The sequence below is a fragment of the Myxocyprinus asiaticus genome, chromosome 23 (genome assembly GCF_019703515.2).
Source record: "Myxocyprinus asiaticus isolate MX2 ecotype Aquarium Trade chromosome 23, UBuf_Myxa_2, whole genome shotgun sequence".
NCBI classification, from domain to species: Eukaryota; Metazoa; Chordata; class Actinopteri; order Cypriniformes; family Catostomidae; genus Myxocyprinus; species Myxocyprinus asiaticus.
In genome coordinates, this window is record NC_059366.1 from 16,464,315 (window position 1) to 16,484,710 (window position 20,396).

Genomic DNA, 20,396 nt, shown 5'->3' on the forward strand with positions numbered 1-20,396 from the left:
TGTTGCGTGCTGAGCAGAGGCCCTTTTAATGTGACATTGATCAATAATCAATAGATTATTTTAGTCATTTCAAATAATCTGATTGATGACTTTTAATGTGGTTCATGAAAGCTGAAATACCATTTTCTGTATTAACTTTAACACTTTATTTTCCATCCATCTCTAAAAGAGGAGAGTGCGACTTGTTGCTGTATCTGATCACATGAAGGCATAAACTGTTCAGTAGAAAAAAGAAATCTAGGATACAGTGTTAAAAAAAAAAGTCAATAAAGCTTTAACAAGTCATCCGTGAAAGATCATTTGAAAGTAATGTAAGTTGAATGTTGAATCAGAGCTTTGAAGCATAACATACATTCATATCTTGCAACAGCGTTAAAACATAAATGATCATCTGGAGTACAAAACATTCAAGTATTTTTAACTCGCAGAGACGACAGCATATTGGCTGTGATGCTTCAACAAGGCTTTTTAAACCTTTAAGAAAATAAGCACCTGATTGTACTGTAAACAATTACAGCAGGCTGTGCCCTTGCACGGCCTTAGGGAATGATCATTTTACATCAAACCTTCAAACTACTCAAGCCATCCTCATTCACCCAGAGTATCTTTTGGAGTTCCATTAGAGTCTTCATAAAAAAAGTACAGTTAGTGTAAGTTGATATAGGGGGCTTCACAATGTTTCTCTTCTTAGTTCCACCACTTTGGTCTAATGGAAAATGTTAAGTTATTTTTATGAAATGCAGTTTGGGCTGAAATAAAACATAATATTGAAAGAATTTCTCCACAACAACATTTCATGTCTGGATCTGAGATGATTTCAAGAATTCAACGGCAATATATTGTAACACTTTTGGTGTAAAACATTAGATACTGTAAATTTGGGGTTTTCTGTATTTGGCAGTGTGAGAGGATAACTAGTTTAAATGAATAAATATCACTTGGCCTACATATTAGATTGTCTTAGTATGCTAATTAGATGAATCTGGTGAGCTGATTACGAGATCTGGTTGTTCAGTTGTCCAGGGTATTTCTCAAACCTTCTCTCAGCCTCCTCACTGAAAGCGTCACCTGAAATTAAAGAAATGGGAAAAACAAAATTGTCAGTATATGAACCATTTTTTCTTTGGGCCATTTTGTATGTACAGAATACCAGATGACCTACTGTATTTGCTAAATGTGCAGTGTACAACACAGCATTGGGCGCTTGGTACCGTATCCTAATCCAATGCGCTAGACTTGATCTTCTATATCCAGTGTGACGAATAAGGTAGAAATTATGTTATTTAAAATCCTTTTGATTCTGTGACTCATTTAGAACTAAAAACGCTACATTTATGATGCGAAAACATCCGTCCTTAGAAAAGGCCTTATAATATAACTATCTCTATTAATTAATTAAATTAGCAAAATGGATTGCTGTGGACTATAGGCCAACGAGAGGCTTATGTTCAATAATATGGAAATAAACATTATACTGCCTTCTAAGGCCACTCGTCTGCCACAATAATGTGATGCTTTTTAATTAATTTAATTATTATTTTTATAATATATATTATATTTATAATAATTTAAATATATCTATTTATGATGAATCATTATCTATTGAATTATTGTTATTTGAGGGGCTTGCAACAAATATTTATATATACGATTAATCAGCATATCATGTAATTAAGTCGATTAAAATATTTTATCAATTGACAGCCCAAATTTTTACACAAAACTGGATTAAAAATGCAAATATATATATATATTTTATTTCTAACATGATATCTGAAAGCTACTCTCGATTAAAAAATAATAATTGTATGGTTGCATAACAGCATTTTAACATACCATTATATTGTATATACAAATTCTACTACTTTTAAAAGTATATAGTGTGCAGTATTCTGTTTTCGTTTGAAAACGCATTGATTTTGGTAAATTTACACCTCTCATCCACACTTGTTTTCCTCCACCGGAAACTAAAACTTCTGAAAATGCTCTCCATAACTACATGCTTTGGAAAATGATCACGTCATGAAACTGAAAATGGAGGTTTAAAACTTCAAAAGGATTAGTGTGGATGTGGCCTAAATAGTATACTAGTATTCCATTCCAAATACAGACAGTTTTGTAACTCTTGTGCTCTGTATTTGTGTCTCACCAATATGGCAGTTATGAACCCAGATCCTGTGGCCATCGTATTTACAGTTACATTTCATAGCATTGTTTGTGAAGTCACTCTCAGAAACCTCATAGTTGGGATTTATTACAACCTGGAAAAAAAGCAAAGCACATTTACATCTGCCATCCCAAGAATGGCATTTATTTGTTATATCTCATAATATGCAAAATATTAATAACTGCAAGTCTTATGCAACAAGATAAATTGGCACATAATCTCTACCATCCTTCCAATGATGACGAAAAAACAAGTCAAGATAATCTGAAATCAATTCTACAAGACAGAGGGATGATGTTCTGAACCCATTGAAATTTACCATACGCTATGCTCTACATTAACCGCATTATGGTGATGAAACCGAGACTGGTGATTCACTGACCTGTAGGATATAATTTCCTGGTTTGACATCAGTGATGTCGATCCACTGGCAATCAATGTCATGGCGATACAAATCCCAGCATCCCACAGTGATGCCCTGCTCACCAAAATTAGCACACTCATATCTCTTGGAAACACCTGTAATCAAAACAGATGAACAAATCTGATATTTACGCATCACTGGCTATGTGTATATCGAAACATAGCACACTGTACGCCTTCATGGAAGAGTATATTTAGATGTGAGTCACTTACCCTCTTCACACTCAGTGTCCTCCAGACAGAAACTGGCTTTGTGTCCTTCTGCCACCTTAGTGCCATTGGCAGACAGCAGGTCATAGTGTGTAAAGATATCCATACTGTGATAATGCCTGTGGAGTCACATACACATATGTTACAAATCTTGCTTTTGCGTCCTCAATCAATGGGTCATCCCTTGGGTAACCACATGAGGTGACTGTATTTTTAATTTTTTGGGTTTCCTGTTGATTGTTCTTTCCAGTACCATTGGTACTATTGTGCTCATAGTGTATATTTTACTCTGCTGGTGTCTTTGTATTCTTTGTCTAGTCTTGATGCAATGTGTTTATGGATGTCACACCAATGGTTTGTTTTCTTGTCATAATAAAGTTCTGCAGTTAGATTCTTTCAAGATTGCCTTTAATTCATTCAACTGAAGGGGTGGATTTTCCCCTGTCTCTTCAGCCTATAGATGAGTAGAATAAATTTACTAGCAATTGTATTTATAATTTATAATCACATGGTAATCAAAGCGTTTTTAGTCATGTGCAATTATTCTGGTTAAGTTATAATTATGAATGTTGCAGGTCATTTGTGTATTTGTCCTCTGAGGTGTGACTGAGGGTCTGACCCATGTCAGGAATTCAGTTAACAATGCTTTCTCATTTAGCCTGGCTCCCAGGGGACAGATATACTCAGTTTAAGAGTTTTATTGTGTTTAAGTTTTCAGTCATTAATTCCTGACACAAATACAATCTTAACATTCATCACAAAGTATATTTCTGCATAACTTTGCTCTGTTGAGTTTGGACATATTGTTCTATCATCATGATTGTTCCAAGCTGGATAAGGCCTGTGTGTCCCAGTGAGGTTCTCAACCAGGGGAGAAATGTTGTGTTCTGTCTAATGATGTCACTGCAGGAATTGTTTGTAGTTTTGAGAATTGTGTGACTAAGTCAGAGGAACTAGACGCCAGTGTATCTAAAGAGAAGACTGACCTCTGACCCATTTCTGCTTAAGAAACTTGGCTTAGTGTCTTAAAAATATAATCTTTGAATGATTTCACTCACATAGTTAAACAGAACATCATGTTTGTAAGATTTCTAGTATAATCTGTACTGTTCACCTATCCGATCTTTGTACTTGTAAGAGATTGTGTCAATTAATTTGCATATGTCTATAATTACTGATGTTTCTGTAATCTAAGTCAGTTCAAGGTTAGATTCTCAACTCATTTTCTCTTTCTGTCTTTTGCCTTTGAAAATGTGGAGAAATCTGTCTTCAGTAAATGCTCTCTCTGTTGATTGAAACTTCAACTGTGACTACGTCTCATCATTGTTCATACTGGTCTCTTTACTTGGTATAACTGTATGGCATTTCCTTACACAACACATTACATAAAGCCTTTGCAAAAGATAAAAGGGAATACTCTGGGTACAGATACAGACTAGTAATGACTAACAAGAGAAATGTGTGCACAATGAACCAAAGAGAGCAATCAGAAAACTATAAACAAAGACAATACCTGGCCACCTCATGTGGTTGCCAAGGGAATGTGCGTGATAATCATAAAACTACCCATTACTTGTGTTTTTTAAACAACAAATATTTATTGTGGATATTTTGTCAAATTTTGTCAAATTATTATTCTCCGTTAATTACAGTGAACTCAATATGTTGCGGTATGGTTACCCGTGACATGCGTGCCAGACCCATGAGTGACGGCCAGCTTTGGGTCTGAAGTCAGCCCGGCCGATGTTATGTATCTGTGAGGAGAAGCGGAGCAGGCGGCGATGACCATAAGGCCAGTTAGCTTTAGCAGCGCTCTTGGACAGACAGTCTTCCTCTGCTGCACAATACAGCATGTGTAACGGTCGGTCCTCTATATATGCTGTCTGCTGCACTAGTGGTGCATTCAACACAAGATCAGATGCAGCTGGGGAAAGAAACTTGCACACATTAAAACATAGCTATCATATGGTTAAAATATGCAGAAAAAAAAATGGAATAGCGTAATGCCAAATTAAAATGAAAGTTTAAAGACAACCCAAAGTTATTCATGTCATATGCTACATATACTGTACAGTGGGATTTAAAATCAGAGTCTACACTGACAATCTGAGATTCAAAATGTACATTTAAACCTATAAAGAAACAATGTCTATGGAATTAAAAAATGAAAATGACAAAATAATATGATATGAGATTTAAAATATTTAAGATTCTGTGCTATTTCTAGGTCACTAATCAAATAAGGAAATTTGTGACATTGACCATGTTAAACCCTTTGTACAAAAAGTCAGATTTCATTCCACTGAAGCACACAGGATACTCTCTGAAACATGTCAGATCATGCTGGATAAAATGGATCATCAGGTTTTGCACACATCAGGTTTTTTTTTTTTTTGGAGTCAAGTGCATGCAGTCATACAAAACGAACAAACAAAAAAACAGACCAAATACTTGAAAACTGAAACACTGAAATCCATGTGATTTCATGTAAATTATTACTTTACAGATGTAATTTATGTGCAAAAATAGAAGCATTGATATTAAAGTGCATATATATATATATATTTTTTTTTTTTTTTTTTTTTTAAGAGTTTTGTTTCATGTTGGTCACTGAACTGGATTTCCGAGGTTTTACTGTCTGAACAACAACCTTTGCTCAATGTGCAATAGTTCTCAGAAAATGATACACTGTCTCATTTGTCTAGATAATCCAGACAGGTGTAAGTAATTTACATTTCTGAGAGCCAGATTTTTTCCAAGACTTTCCCATGTGAGGTCCACTAATTGCACACCAGTACATGAAAAAAGATAAACAACAGACTGACCACAACTTAAACTCTACCATCAGCAAAAGACTGACCGTCTGAGAGGTGAGAATTTCTTAACGATCTTTGTAAAAGACCATAATGTTGGCCACATCACTGGACTTTTATAAGATTTGCTACATATATTTCCATGTTTTGCGCTTCAATGGAAGCAAAGAATTCTGACATTTTGCAAAATGGAGTTAAAAGATGCATTTGCTTGCATTTGAATAGTGACCTAGAAATAGTAAATAGAAATATTTATGATTCATTTCATGCCACAATGAAATCAATGTATTGCCAGGTTTAAATTAGATTTTGAATCCCAGATTTTCAATGTGCTTTTAGACAGACTGTCTGTGTGTTCTGTACTGTTTGGTCACTCACTTTCTGAGCAGATAACTCCTGCTGAGAATCGTGCGGTTGCTTTCTGGCAGTTTACTGTTTTGTGGTGTTGGCACTGACTGAGAGACAACTCATCTCCAGTACATTTCACTCCACTCATGACCATCTCTGTCACATTACTGCTATCCCAATACCATGTTTCCTTGGCAGACACACAAATACAGGAACACAAACAAACACAGATATAGTGATGAGCAGTTTGGCATGAGGAGAATGATGCAATCAATTTACCAACAGATTGAATTGGTAAACAGGTCTGATCTGAAAAGCCATTTTCATAACTCTTTTAAAATATCAAATTATACTTTTAAATATGAAACTATAAATAATGAAATATATGATCTATCATGACAACAATACAGTTTAAGGCTGCACTGATGCTGCATTTTGAATAGGCACTGATCAGCCTTAAAGGTATTGTTCACCCAAAAATTAAAATTCTCTCATCATTTACTCACCCTCATGCCATCCTAGATGCGTATGACTTTCTTTCTTCTGCTGAACACAAAGATTTTTAAGAAGAATATCTCAGCTCTGTAGGTCCATACAACGCAAGTGAATTGGTACCAAAATTAAGAAGCTCCAAAATCCACAAAAGGGAGCATAAAAGTACTCTAGATGACTCTGGTGGTTAAATCCATATTTTCTGAAGCAATATGATTGGTCTAGGTGAGAAACAGATCAATATTTAAGTCCTTTTTTATATATATATATACAGTTGTGCTCAAAAGTTTGCATACCCTTGGAGAATTGGTAATATATGCACCTTTTTTAAAGAAAACATGAGTGAGCAGGCAAAACACATTTCTTTTATTTCTTATGGGATTCATATTCAACTGTAGGTTATAACAGAATGGCACAATCATAAAACAAAACATGGCAACAAAGAATAAAAATGAAATGGCCCGTTCAAAAGTCTGCATACCCTTAGTTCTTAATACTGTGTATTGCCCCCTTTAGCATCAATGACAGCGTTCAGTCTTTTGTAATAGTTGTCTATGAGGCCCCAAATTCTTGCAGGTGGTATAGCTGCCCATTCGTCTTGGCAAAATGCCTCCAGGTCATGCAAAGTCTTTGGTCGTCTTGCATGAACCGCACGTTTGAGATCTCCCCAGAGTGGCTCGATGATATTAAGGTCAGGAGACTGTGATGGCCACTCCAGCACCTTCACCTTTTTCTGCTGTAACCACTGGAGGGTCAACTTGGCCTTGTGCTTAGGGTCATTGTCATGCTGGAATGTCCAAGAGCGTCCCATGCGCAGCTTTCGTGCAGAAGAATGCAAATTGTCTGCCAGTATTTTCTGATAACATGCTGCATTCATCTTGCCATCAATTTTCACAAGATTCCCCGTGCCTTTAGAGCTGCTCAGTGCATCCACGTGAGAGCTAACAAACTCATTGAGTATTTATACACAGGCACTAATTGCAATTTTAAAAGCCACAGGTGTGGGAAATTAACCTTTAATTACCATTTAAACCTGTGTGTGTCACCTTGTGTGTCTGTAACAAGGCCAAACATTCAAGGGTATGTAAACTTTTGATCAGGGCCATTTGGGTGATTTCTGTTATCACTATGATTTAAAAAGGAGCCAAACAACTGTGTGATAATAAATAGCTTCATATGATCACTATCCTTAAATAAAAGATATGATCAGTCATATTTTCAAAATCAGTGCCAATATTTCACAATTTCTGCCAGGGTATGCAAACTTTTGAGCACAACTGTACATATATATATATATATAAATTCTCCCTGCTCAGTCAACTTCCACTTCATTTTCCCATTCTTCTTAACTCACCCATTCACTTGCATTGTGAGGACCTACAGAGCTGAAATATTCTTTTAAAAATCGTAATTTGTGTTCAGCAGAAAGAAAGTCATACACATCTTTGATGCCAGGAAGGTGAGTAAATCATGAGAGAATTTTCATTTTTGGGTGAACTAACCCTTTAACTCGACTGAGTAAAGACACATTTAGTTTCTTCCGCTCCTTTCATCTTAATACTTAAAAAAAAAAATAATGAGAGCAGTTGAGCGAATCTAACAATGTCACCCAGATATTTAAAAAAAAATAAAAAAATATTAAAGATAATAAAGATTAGTATTTTTTTAGGTTAAAAAATATTTTATGATTATTTTGATAATAAAGGTAAATTAAGAGGACCATAAATGTTTTTTGTTTTTTTTACATTGTAATATTATATTCATGACAATTAAGCACATTTTACACCCAAATACTCATTAACACAATGCATCAAAATGTTTTTGTTTTGATTTTTTAAGAACTCAAAGGTGATTCTCATAACTATAACAGTATTTTCACTGTGTTATCTTAAATTACAGTACAATATACACTACTGGTCGAAAGTTTTGAAACACTTGACTGAAATGTTTCTCATGATCTTATAATCTTTTGATCTGAAGGCGTATGCTAAAATGTTTGACATTAGTTTTGTAGACACAAATATAATTGTGCCACCATATTAATTTTATTATAAAACTAAAATTTTATAAAAAAAAAAATAAATAAAAAAAATAAAACACCAAATAATGGACTAAATAATCAAGAAAAGCAGCCAATAAGTGCCCTACATAGATGGGAACATGTCTGCAAATTCTAGGCAAAGGGTGGCCACTTTGAAGATGCTAAAATATAACTCAGTTTTTATTTATTTTGGATTTTGTTTAGTCACAACATAATTCCCATAGTTTCATTTATGTTATTCCATAGTTTTGATGACTTTACTATTATTCTAAAATGTGAAGAAAAAAAATTATTATAAAGAATGAGTAAGTGTTTCAAAACTTTTGACCGGTAGTGTACATTTTATATATATATATATATATATATATACACATACACAGTACTGTGCAAAAGTTTTAGGCACTTGTGAAAAATGTTGCATAGTGAGGATGTCTTCAAAAATAATGACATAAATAGTTTTCATTTATCACTTAATGTCATACAAATTCCAGTAAACATAAAAAAGCTAAATCAATATTCAGTGTGACCACCTTTGCCTTTAACACAGCACCAATTCTCCTAGGTACACTTGGACACAGTTTTCCTTGGTTGTTGGCAGATAGGATGTTCCAAGCTTCTTGGAGAATTTGCCACAGTTCTTCTATCTATTTAGGCTGTCTCAATTGTTTCTGTCTCTTTATGTAATCTCAGACTGACACGATGTTCAGTGGGGGTCTCTGTGGGGGCCATGACATCTGTTGCAGGGCTCCCTGTTCTTCTATTCTAATCTTTTCTATTTGCAAAAGTAATGTTTGTGAGTCTAACATTTATATTCCCTATTGACACACTAAAGTAGCAGATATAAATAATCTTAAGACAAATGCTTTTGTGAAACATCTTATGTGCCTAAGTCTTTTGCACAGTACTGTATATATATATTAAATGTATGTATATGTGTATGTATATGTATATATATATATATATATATATATATATAATACTATACAATATTTTTTATTAATACATGCAATTTACCTTTTGGCAATTTAAGTAATATATAATTTTTTGCATTACAGTAAATGTAAGGAAATGTACCTAATTGTCATAATGCTAATGATAATAGTAATGAAAAAAAAAATCTTCAAACTTCATGATCCTAAAAATAGGCATTGGCATCTGAAGTGTTGATGACTTTTTTATAGTCTATACAGTGTTTTGTTAGGAGATATCACAAATGTGCTCAACTTATATTTCAGAAAAAACAAATTTCCAATAAACAGTTGGTTCGTAATCATAAATTTCACCTAAAAAACAACCACATGCCTAGTGAAAGAAAACAGCTGCATCTGAGAGCATGTGTGTGTCCATGTTATGTACTCACTGTAATAGCATGCATGCTGAAACCCAGCCCTAGCTGCCTGCATGCCACCATGGCCTCTTTGGTGGTCCAGCCCTCACTGCATACACTGCCCCACCGCTGTCCCACCCGCACCTCCACTCGCCCTTCATATTGCGAGCGCCCAACTGACAGACGCATCTGAAAACACAACCTACACCACGTCAAACTACACGCATCTTACCCTGATCACCTCACCAGTCTCTCTCTTGCCAGTCGCTACTTACCCACATACACAGACAGACTTTACTAGTGAGAGACCAACGTAGCAGAGCACGAATGTCCATGCTAGTTAAAGCTAGCTTGGTCAAGCTGGTAAGTCAGCATAGCCAAGCTGTTTACAAGTAAAATTTGGCTGGTAAAGCTGGTCAGCCAGCATGGCCTTTCTCCTGAAGCTAACTGACAGAAGTAATTGTCACTGCAAAATAAATAAATAAATAAAATAAAAGAATAATAATAAAAGAAAATCTTGAATCATGAATTAAGTTAATTTTTCTTGCACCAATGGCAATATTTTTAATAATAATAATAATATATTTTCTTGTTATAAGCATAAACCTCAAGCGGCCAATGGGGGAATATATATATATATATACAGTGGTGGCCAAAAATATTGGCACCCTTGGTAAAAATGAGAAAAAAAGGCTGTAAAAAAATCTGCATTGGTAAGCCTTTTGATCTTTCATTCAAAAAATTCACAAAAATCTAAACTTTAATTGAAGTAAAACAATTGAAAGGAGAAATATCTAATTATTAAATAAATATTTTTTCTCCAAATCACATTGGCCACAATTATTGGCACCCCTAGAAAGTCTTATGAGCAAAATATATCTGAAGTATATTCCCGTATTTTAAATTTTTTTAGTGCACCTGGGTGACTAGGAACATGAAATTGTTCAGCCATGACTTCCTGTTTCATAGAGGTATAAATATGAAGTAACACACAGGCCAAATTCCCTTAATCATCAATCACAGTGAGTTAGGCTAAAGAATATAGTTCTGATGTGTGGCAAAAGGTTGTTGAGTTTCACAAAATGGGAAGTGGCTATAAGAAAACAGCCAAAGCACTGAAAATGCCCATTTCCACAATCAGGGCAATAATGAACAAGTTCCAACCAACTGGAAGTCTTAAGAATTTGCCTGGAAAAGGGCGTGTGTCTATATTGTCCCCATGCACAGTGGAGATGGTTCAAGTGGCCAAACAATCTCCAAGGATCATAGTTGGAGAATTGCAGAAATTTGTTGGGTCTCGGGGTCAGAAAGTCTAAAAAAAAAATATCAGACATCACCTACATCATCACAAGTTGTTTGGGAGGGTTTCAAGAAAAAAAAAGCCTCTGCTCATCCAACAACAAACTCAAGCGTCTTCAGTTTGCCAGACACTACTGGAATTTCATATGTGACCGGGTTCTATGGTCAGATGAAATAAAAAAAGGAGCTTTTTGGCAGCAAACACCAGAGATGGGTTTGGTGCACACAGAGATGAAGGTCCTGGACATCTTGTTCGGATAATGGCATCACGGGCTCTATCAAATACCAACAGATAAAAAAATAAAAAAACCTGGCTGCCTCTGCCAGAAAGCTTACAATAGGCCTTGGTTGGATCTTCAAGCAGGACAATAATCCAAAACAAACATCAAAATCAACACAAAAAATGGTTCACTGACCACAAAATCAAGGTTCTGCCATGGCCATCCCAGTCACCTGACCTGAACCCCATAGAAAACCTGTGGGGTGAACTGAAGAGGAGAGTCCACCAACATGGACCTCTGAATTTGAAGGATCTGTAGAGATTTTGTATGAATGAATGGTCTCAGATCCCTTGCCAAGTGTTCTCCAACCTCATTAGGCATTATAAGAGAAGACTCAGAGCCGTTATCTTGGCAAAGGGAGGTTGCAAAAAGCATTGAATAAAGGGTGCCAATAATCATGGCCAATGCATTTCAGAGAAAAATATTTATTTAATAATGAGATATTTCCCCTGTTTCAATTGTTTTACTTCAATTAAAGGTTAGATTTTTGTGGTTTTTTTTAATGAGAGATCAAAAGGATAAACAGGGAGATTTTTTTTCACAGCCTTCTTTGCTCATATTTACCAAGGGCGCCAATATTTTTGGCCACAACTGTATATATATATTTTTTGGGCAGTGCTACATTAGTTAATTAAGAAGCCTTGTGAGACACCAACACAACGTGTGCTGTTGCTCAGCTATGTTGGTCTTTTCAGCAGGAGTATTCCCTGTCTGTCCCAGCACTACATGCACTGACTCTGCGTTTTCATGTGTTGTTCTGTGTTTTTTCAAAGCTGAAGGCTTTGAATATATACGGGGGAGGGTGTAAGCCAGCGCCATCAGACTGTTTGATGGCAGCAGAAAGTTCAAGACATTGTTAGCATGCATGTGTGTGTTGCTGTTACTGTAAGCATCCTACTTGTAGGCCATGGTTGGCGTACCCGAGGCCCAGCTGCCTGCACACAACCATGGCCTCCTCAGTGCCCCAGCCTTCTCCACAGATCAGGCCCCAGCGCAGGGTTCCGTTAGTCTCAACATGTAACACCTCCACACGGCCCTCATAGCGCGACCGCCCCCCTAAGATGCGCACCTGAGCAGGGCATAACCAGGGAAGAGAGGTAAAGGGGCGTTCAACTTGTAGATTATAGGGTTGACTGGGGCTATGTGTCACACTTTTTACTCTAGTAAACATTTCTCAGGGTAGGGTGTTTTTGAAATTCAGTTTATGAATCATGCCGTAACATTTTAGCTACTAAAAGCTGATTAACTTTTGTAACGTTATTGCACTGGAAAAAAGATTGTTCACTGAACACATTGACCTTTTGTGACAACATGTGTTCGCTGTGTTCAGTGGGATAAGTTGTCACAATGGGAACCTGCCACTGAACAGGTTATTATTGGCTATTTAACAGCTTGTCAGCAAAATGTAAACTGTAAAACATTATGAAACACGTAAGCATTCATGAAACAACAAAAATATCTAAGGTAACATACACAACTATCCAACCACTGTATCAGACAACAGTTACAGTAATTAATTAATTGTATAAAAATACAACATGTGAAACATGACAGCTTGGCCCAATATAAATGAGACAATTTGCCCCAAACTGATATTTATATATACAGTATATATATATATATATATATATATATATATATACAGGTGCATCTCAATAAATTAGAATGTCGTGGAAAAGTTCATTTATTTCAGTAATTCAACTCAAATTGTGAAACTCGTGTATTAAATAAATTCAATGCACACAGACTGAAGTAGTTTAAGTCTTTGGTTCTTTTAATTGTGATGATTTTGGCTCACATTTAACAAAAACCCACCAATTCACTATCTCAACAAATTAGAATACATCATAAGACCAATAAAAAAAACATTTTTAGTGAATTGTTGGCCTTCTGGAAAGTATGTTCATTTACTGTATATGTACTCAATACTTGGTAGGGGCTCCTTTTGCTTTAATTACTGCCTCAATTCAGCGTGGCATGGAGGTGATCAGTTTGTGGCACTGCTGAGGTGGTATGGAAGCCCAGATTTCTTTGACAGTGGCCTTCAGCTCATCTGCATTTGTTTGGTCTCTTGTTTCTCATTTTCCTCTTGACAATACCCCATAGATTCTCTATGGGGTTCAGGTCTGGTGAGTTTGCTGGCCAGTCAAGCACACCAACACCATGGTCATTTAACCAACTTTTGGTGCTTTTGGCAGTGTGGGCAGGTGCCAAATCCTGCTGGAAAATGAAATCAGCATCTTTAAAAAGCTGGTCAGCAGAAGGAAGCATGAAGTGCTCCAAATTTTCTTGGTAAACGGGTGCAGTGACTTTGGTTTTCAAAAAACACAATGGACCAACACCAGCAGATGACATTGCACCCCAAATCATCACAGGCTGTGGAAACTTAACACTGGACTTCAAGCAACTTGGGCTATGAGCTTCTCCACCCTTCCTCCAGACTCTAGGACCTTGGTTTCCAAATGAAATACAAAACTTGCTCTCATCTGAAAAGAGGACTTTGGAACACTGGGCAACAGTCCAGATCTTCTTCTCCTTAGCCCAGGTAAGACGCCTCTGACGTTGTCTGTGGTTCAGGAGTGGCTTAACAAGAGGAATACGACAACTGTAGCCAAATTCCTTGACATGTCTGTGTGTGGTGGCTCTTGATGCCTTGACCCCAGCCTCAGTCCATTGCTTGTGAAGTTCACCCAAATTCTTGAATCAATTTTGCTTGACAATCATAAGGCTGCGGTTCTCTCGGTTGGTTGTGCATCTTTTTCTTCCACACTTTTTCCTTCCACTCAACTTTCTGTTAACATGCTTGGATACAGCACTCTGGCTTACCCTTCTTGTGAAGGGTGTCAATGATTGTCTTCTGGACAACTGTCAGATCAGCAGTCTTCCCCATGATTGTGTAGCCTAGTGAACCAAACTGAGAGACCATTTTGAAGGCTCAGGAAACCTTTGCAGGTGTTTTGAGTTGATTAGCTGATTGGCATGTCACCATATTCTAATTTTTTGAGATAGTGAATTGGTGGGTTTTTGTTAAATGTGAGCCAAAATCATCACAATTAAAAGAACCAAAGACTTAAACTACTTCAGTCTGTGTGCATTGAATTTATTTAATACACGAGTTTCACAATTTGAGTTGAATTACTGAAATAAATGAACTTTTCCATGACATTCTAATTTATTGAGATGCACCTGTATATATATATATATATATATATATATATATATATATATATATATATATATATATATATATATATATATATATATATATAAACCTGGTCCTAAGAACATTTGAACCTCTTAGATGACCATTGCTTTAATGTATCCCAGTGTGGATTTATTGCATTCACTTGTTTACCCAAGAACTGTTAAAAAATATGATATCAGAATTGTAAATATTACATAACAGAAAAATTATATAACAAATATTTTAAATAATATTATTTATTTACTAAAATATTGTAATTTATGAGGGTTTTGAAATAGTTGTTTGAAACCAACATACATAACCACTGCTAGAGAAAACAAGCAACTGAACTTTTAACTCAAATCTTCTTGTTACTGAGATTGTTAGCCGACTTGTGACAACTTTCACGTGTGAAAACTAGCCCCCATCTCCCCTACATACAGAAATGGATTATAAAAGAGGGTTTCTAGAAGTGGATGCATCATGGTAAACAATGTTGCAAGACAATGTTTCATCTGTTGTGATTAATCATCATCGATCACAACAGATGATCAGTTCCAGTCATTGTCTCTTGACATTAACAATGTTACCCAACATTATCAGTCATTCATTTTGATTTGAGCTTTTCAAAATGAATAGCAAGCACAACATCATTCATTGACTTGATCATTGCCGAGTTCTCCTTGAACTGAGAAACTAGCAATAGATGCAAGTGGATGTATACAGCATGATCTCTGAAAACGGCAGAATGACAGAGACATGGCACTAAGTTCAATTAACATGAAATCACCTAAAAATAGAATTCTGTCATCAGAATTACTCACCCTCATGTTGATATTCTAAACACATAGAAGACCATACACTTCACTCATCTCTCATCATTCACGTTCATTGCATCTTTTTTTTTCTCCATAGAATCAAACTGAATAATGGCTGAGGCAAACATTGTGCCTAACATCTCTTGTGTTCCACAGAAGACAAAAAGTCATACGGATTAGAAAAACATGAGGGCGAGTAGATGACTTATTAACATGGCAAAATTAACACATCAATTTGCACATGTAAACATTTCATTGTATAAACATGCTATCTGTAATGTATCAAATGAATAATCAAAAGAGAACAAATGTATGTGTGTGAGTTTGTGTGGCTTGCTCTGACCGTCTTCTCGTAGCCCATATATGGGACATTACAGCGGACCGATGCATCCTCTGTGTGTTTGCAGTCCTCAGCAGAGATGTTTTTATAGCGACAGTTCCACAGAGAACGCTCATGACCAGTGCACTGGACCTCATTCATATGGATAAACCCCAAACCTTACAGAAAACAAAGAAGCATGCACAAACCTACAGTAAAATGTACAGTATAATATATATACTGACACAGCTGTTTGGAAAAATATCTAAACATGATAGTGTATAGGTAACTTCACCCACACACATAAAAATACAGTATGTTTAGTTGAAGAATTGTGCTCTTTAATGTAGTCACAGACACTCAATTACCTTTGAACAGTTTTAGTCTAATAAATCAAATATCAGCACACACAAAGCAATATTTTAGCTGACAATTGTTGTGTATTTTTGTAAAGGACCAATTCACTGTGTGCTGTTAGAAAACACATCACAGTTCTCACTCATCCTAGACTTACAGTGAGTCTTCACCCACAGTGCATGCTGAAACACACACACACACACACACACATGATTCATACATGTCTTGTATCACTCTGAAGAGGTTTATTTTGCTATAATGACCAGCTGACCGCATATTGTCCTGCTTATTAGATGGTTGCCACTCGTTTTCTGTCTCTCTTTCTCTGTCTCATTCTCACCTTGACCCATGCGGGCACCAGTCAGGGCTTCTTTGGCAGAGCCAAAACCCAACTCTCTGCATACGACACTGGCAGACAGCAGGTTCCAGCGGTCATCACAAACTGTCCCCCATTCACCGCCCTTTAACACCTCGACTCGGCCCTCACCATGCTTTGCTCCACCCTTCAGACGTATAGAGGACTGATGAGAAAAAATAGAGGATGACGCAGAATTTTAATGGATGTAGTGAGAGTAGCACTAAGGAAATTCATGTAAAAAGTATTTGGACATTTAGGCCACTAATAAAAAATGTATGAATGCCTTTTCATTAACAAAATATAAATCAAATGGCATTTATTTTAAAGAAATATAGCGCACAAATTTTCAAGCAAAACATTCACAAAAACAGATTTATAGGGTTTCAAATGATAAAATAACAGACTTGTTCAAAATTAAAGGGATAGTTCAACCAAAAATGAAAATTCTCTCATCATTTACTCACCCTCATGCCATCCCAGACGTGAATGACGTTCTTCTACAGAACACAAATTAAGATTTTTAGAAGAATATCTCAGCTCTGCTGGTCCATATAATGCAAGTGAATGGGTACCAAAATTTGGAAGCTCCAAAAATCACATTAAGCCAACATACAAGTAATCCATAAGACTCCAGTGGTTAAATCTATATCTTTAGAAGTGATATGGTAAGTGTGGGTGAGAAACATCAATATTTAAGTCCTTCTTTTGTACAAGAAATTCTCTTCCCTGCCCAGTAGGTGGCGATATGAATGTAGAATGCATATCGCCAAAAACAAAAGAAGTGAAAATGGAGATTTATAGTAAAAACGACTTTAATATTGATCTGTTTCTCACCCACACTTATCATTTAACTTCTGAAGATATAGAGATTTAACCACTGGAGTCGTATGAATTACTTTTATGCTGCCTTTATGTGCTTTTTGAGATTCAAAGTTTTGGCCAGCATTCACATACATTGTGAGGAACAGAGCTGAAATATTCTTCTAAAAATCTTCAATTGTGTTCTACAGAAGAAAGTAGTCATATATATCTGGGATGGCATGAGGGAGAGTAAATGATGAGAGAATTTTCATTTTTGGGTGAACTAACTTGGGTGAAACTTTAAGACAAACTAAATTAAACTGTAAATTGTGATGAACTGCACCTGTGGTTACTCTGCTAGGACACCTGTGTAAACTTGAGGTGAACTGGCATCATACATCCACTAAAATTAGCCTTGTTAGTTAAAAGTAATTGCAAAATGGCTCAAAAAAGAGAAGATAGTTCTAAGGAAAGGTCTAGCCTCATTTGTCTGCAGATGCCACTTGCTTGATATTTTGTATCTACTGCAATGAAATTCATAAATTTTTAAGAGTGACTTAAGTGTCCAAAATAATTAACCCACTTTACCACAATTTTGAGTTTCTTCCTCATGGCAGTGTTCTGTGCATACAGGGGCCCAGGTACGCAGCTGACAACAGCAGGCATGCCTCCAGGGCAGGATTCAGTGGCATTGCCATAGTTAAACTCTAGTGGACATGCACCCAAGTGCACCTCTGTACCTAAACATGCCACTGAATGAACCAGGAAATGATTCTTCTGCCGTTCAGCATATAGCCTGAGAGAGAGTGAAAGAGACATTGAGCCCATTTACATGCACACCAATACGCTGATAACTCCCAAAAATCAGCTTATTTAAAAAATCCGACAAAGCAAGAAATCCGCATTTACATGACATCTGAAATGCTTGTTATTCTCTGCTTTTGACATCATACCATGAAAAGGCATGTGCACAATACGTGCGCTCATTGGAAAAGCTGGCAAGAATGCGTTGTTGTGTCAAAAAACTGACAGCTTGCCAGATTCGGACTCCCCGCTGCCTGAATGGCCATTATCCATAAAGCTCACCCCAACCCTAACCTCAGTGGTCCCTGAAGCCCATCCCTCCACCTACCACTAAGTATAAGGATACTAGGGAGTCAAAATTCAGCACTACACCAGTTTATTCTTAAGCCATTTATGACCTTTACAGAGAACATGGGAGCCTGCTTTTGCTCATCACAGATTCTAACCTCATTCTGACATTTGTGTGAAATACAATTCTACACAGAAAGCTTGATTTAATGTAGGGAAGCTTTAAAAATGGCCTTCTTTTAACTTGGATACAGCACTCAATTTTGAGCATGGTATCAAAAATTTAACCAGTCTGACAGGATTTCCAGGCACTTCCAGACAGATTCTAAAATATATTTACTGTAGAATTAGAGTGTTAGAATTGAACTGCAAAAAGTGCATTTTAACACATTCAGTTACACTGGAATACTTTCTAAAATGTTATTATTGTGGCATATGTGGGTTTTTAGATGCTGCTCTGATAGGGCCCTTCCACAGATCAGCAAAAGGTATTTTATTTTAGATATTTAAGGTATATTGATGATGGTTTTGTAGCAGTAATAAGTATGTTTACGTGCACGTTAAAAGTTTGATTTCAGTTGGGCTAAATAAAAATAATTTGTCTTTTTAAAATGTTATGTTAATGCTTTAGTCTGACTGATATCATACCAGTCCGAATTTTGCATTACAGAACTACACAATGCCATTGTAGCTTGGCATTGTCCAGCATATATATATATATATATATATATATATATATATATATATATATATATATATATATATATGTTAATCAGATCACAATTGGCCTCTGAATTTTGCACAAGCTCCAAAAGACAGAAGTGACATGTGACATAAATTTAACGCTTCCTCAGCTGACGTCCTTCCTTCAGATATTCGATTACGTATTGTTTCATGCATATTTTGACAGACACATGAAGACTGCTCTAGCTCAATTTTAACTGTGCATTTAAACAGACTAAGTGATTAATCTTAATTACAGATTTTTTTATTTGTAATCAAAATATGGCATTATGTTCCTTAAGTGATGTCAATTTGCATAATGCTGAAATAATTAGACAGGACATTCTTGTGACTTGGTGGTACAGGATGGTGGTACTGATTTGATCAAAGTTGGCACTTGGCCTGAAAAGTTTCATAAACATACACACTGTAAGATATTCAAACAAATATGCACATTAAATATTTGAGTACAAACTGAAGTTTAAAAGGCAGGTCTGAGACAGGAAGGACATGACTGCTATTCTTTTTTTATTTTATTTTTTAACCAAGGTTACCTTTTAGCTGCAGCTGATTTGCCTGGTGTAGGCTTAGAGTTAGTTTTAAAGATAACCTTAGCTTTGGGCTCCTGCCTGTAATGCAAACATAAATTAAGCCTTCAGATACAGAACATTCAAATTTCCACTGCAACATCAACATGCATGAGCACAATTATTAATAGCAGCTGCATGGGAAAGGGGACAATGAATTTTAAGTCATAAATTAAATTATGATGCTACGAGGCACTGACAGATAATTATTTAGTATAGTGCCAAATAATTACTGTAAGTGTCAGACTCAGTAACAGAAACTTTGAGGAGAAATGAGAATTACAAAATACAACATCATTTGCAATAATTGTTTTAGGTGATTTAACTTTCCCATGCCTGTTACATACATTGAAACAAGCACATAAGAGGCACACATCCACATCTGAAGTGACTGCAAAAGGTCAACATGCAGAGGTAGCAGAGGGAAGAGTTTGAGTTAGTATGAGGGTGTTTGTCTCAAGAAGATTTCTCCATTAGGAAGCTTTTACACAAGCACAGCCTCATTGCAAAACTATGTGAGTAAAACTAACAGATGTCAAGAAGTTCTACATTAGGTCCCTCAGAATCTCTTTCTCTCTCAGATACTCACACTCAAGAAATTCCCTAACAGCGCATATAAAGTTCACAGTTCAATTTTAATTAGTATAACTGACTAACAAGAAGCTTGAAGCTTAAATTAGTTAGTTAGAGGATGACTACCACTAATAAAGCAGCAGTACTAAAGGCACACTTGTGTTTAAGCTCTAGGGAAGGAAC

General features: G+C 36.1%; 1 protein-coding gene across 3 annotated transcripts in view; it reads right to left on the minus strand.

Annotated features, from left to right (window-relative positions):
* Positions 1 to 70: 70 nt before the first annotated feature.
* LOC127414223 (lysyl oxidase homolog 3B-like) overlaps positions 71 to 20,396 on the minus strand; it is a 35,912-nt gene continuing 15,586 nt past the window's right edge. The window contains exons 6-17 of one of the 3 annotated variants that reach the window (XM_051652095.1): positions 19,608 to 19,682; positions 17,827 to 18,034; positions 16,420 to 16,600; positions 15,747 to 15,901; positions 12,300 to 12,470; positions 9,855 to 10,010; positions 5,992 to 6,151; positions 4,481 to 4,724; positions 2,804 to 2,919; positions 2,550 to 2,686; positions 2,150 to 2,261; positions 71 to 1,068 (exon numbers count right to left, since the gene is read on the minus strand). In XM_051652095.1, coding sequence (XP_051508055.1) covers positions 995 to 1,068; positions 2,150 to 2,261; positions 2,550 to 2,686; positions 2,804 to 2,919; positions 4,481 to 4,724; positions 5,992 to 6,151; positions 9,855 to 10,010; positions 12,300 to 12,470; positions 15,747 to 15,901; positions 16,420 to 16,600; positions 17,827 to 18,034; positions 19,608 to 19,682 — 1,789 coding nt within the window. In that variant the 3' untranslated portion in view covers positions 71 to 994. The remainder of the gene's footprint in view (positions 1,069 to 2,149; positions 2,262 to 2,549; positions 2,687 to 2,803; positions 2,920 to 4,480; positions 4,725 to 5,991; positions 6,152 to 9,854; positions 10,011 to 12,299; positions 12,471 to 15,746; positions 15,902 to 16,419; positions 16,601 to 17,826; positions 18,035 to 19,607; positions 19,683 to 20,396) is intronic. The other 2 variants (XM_051652093.1, XM_051652094.1) reach the window with 2 other exon arrangements.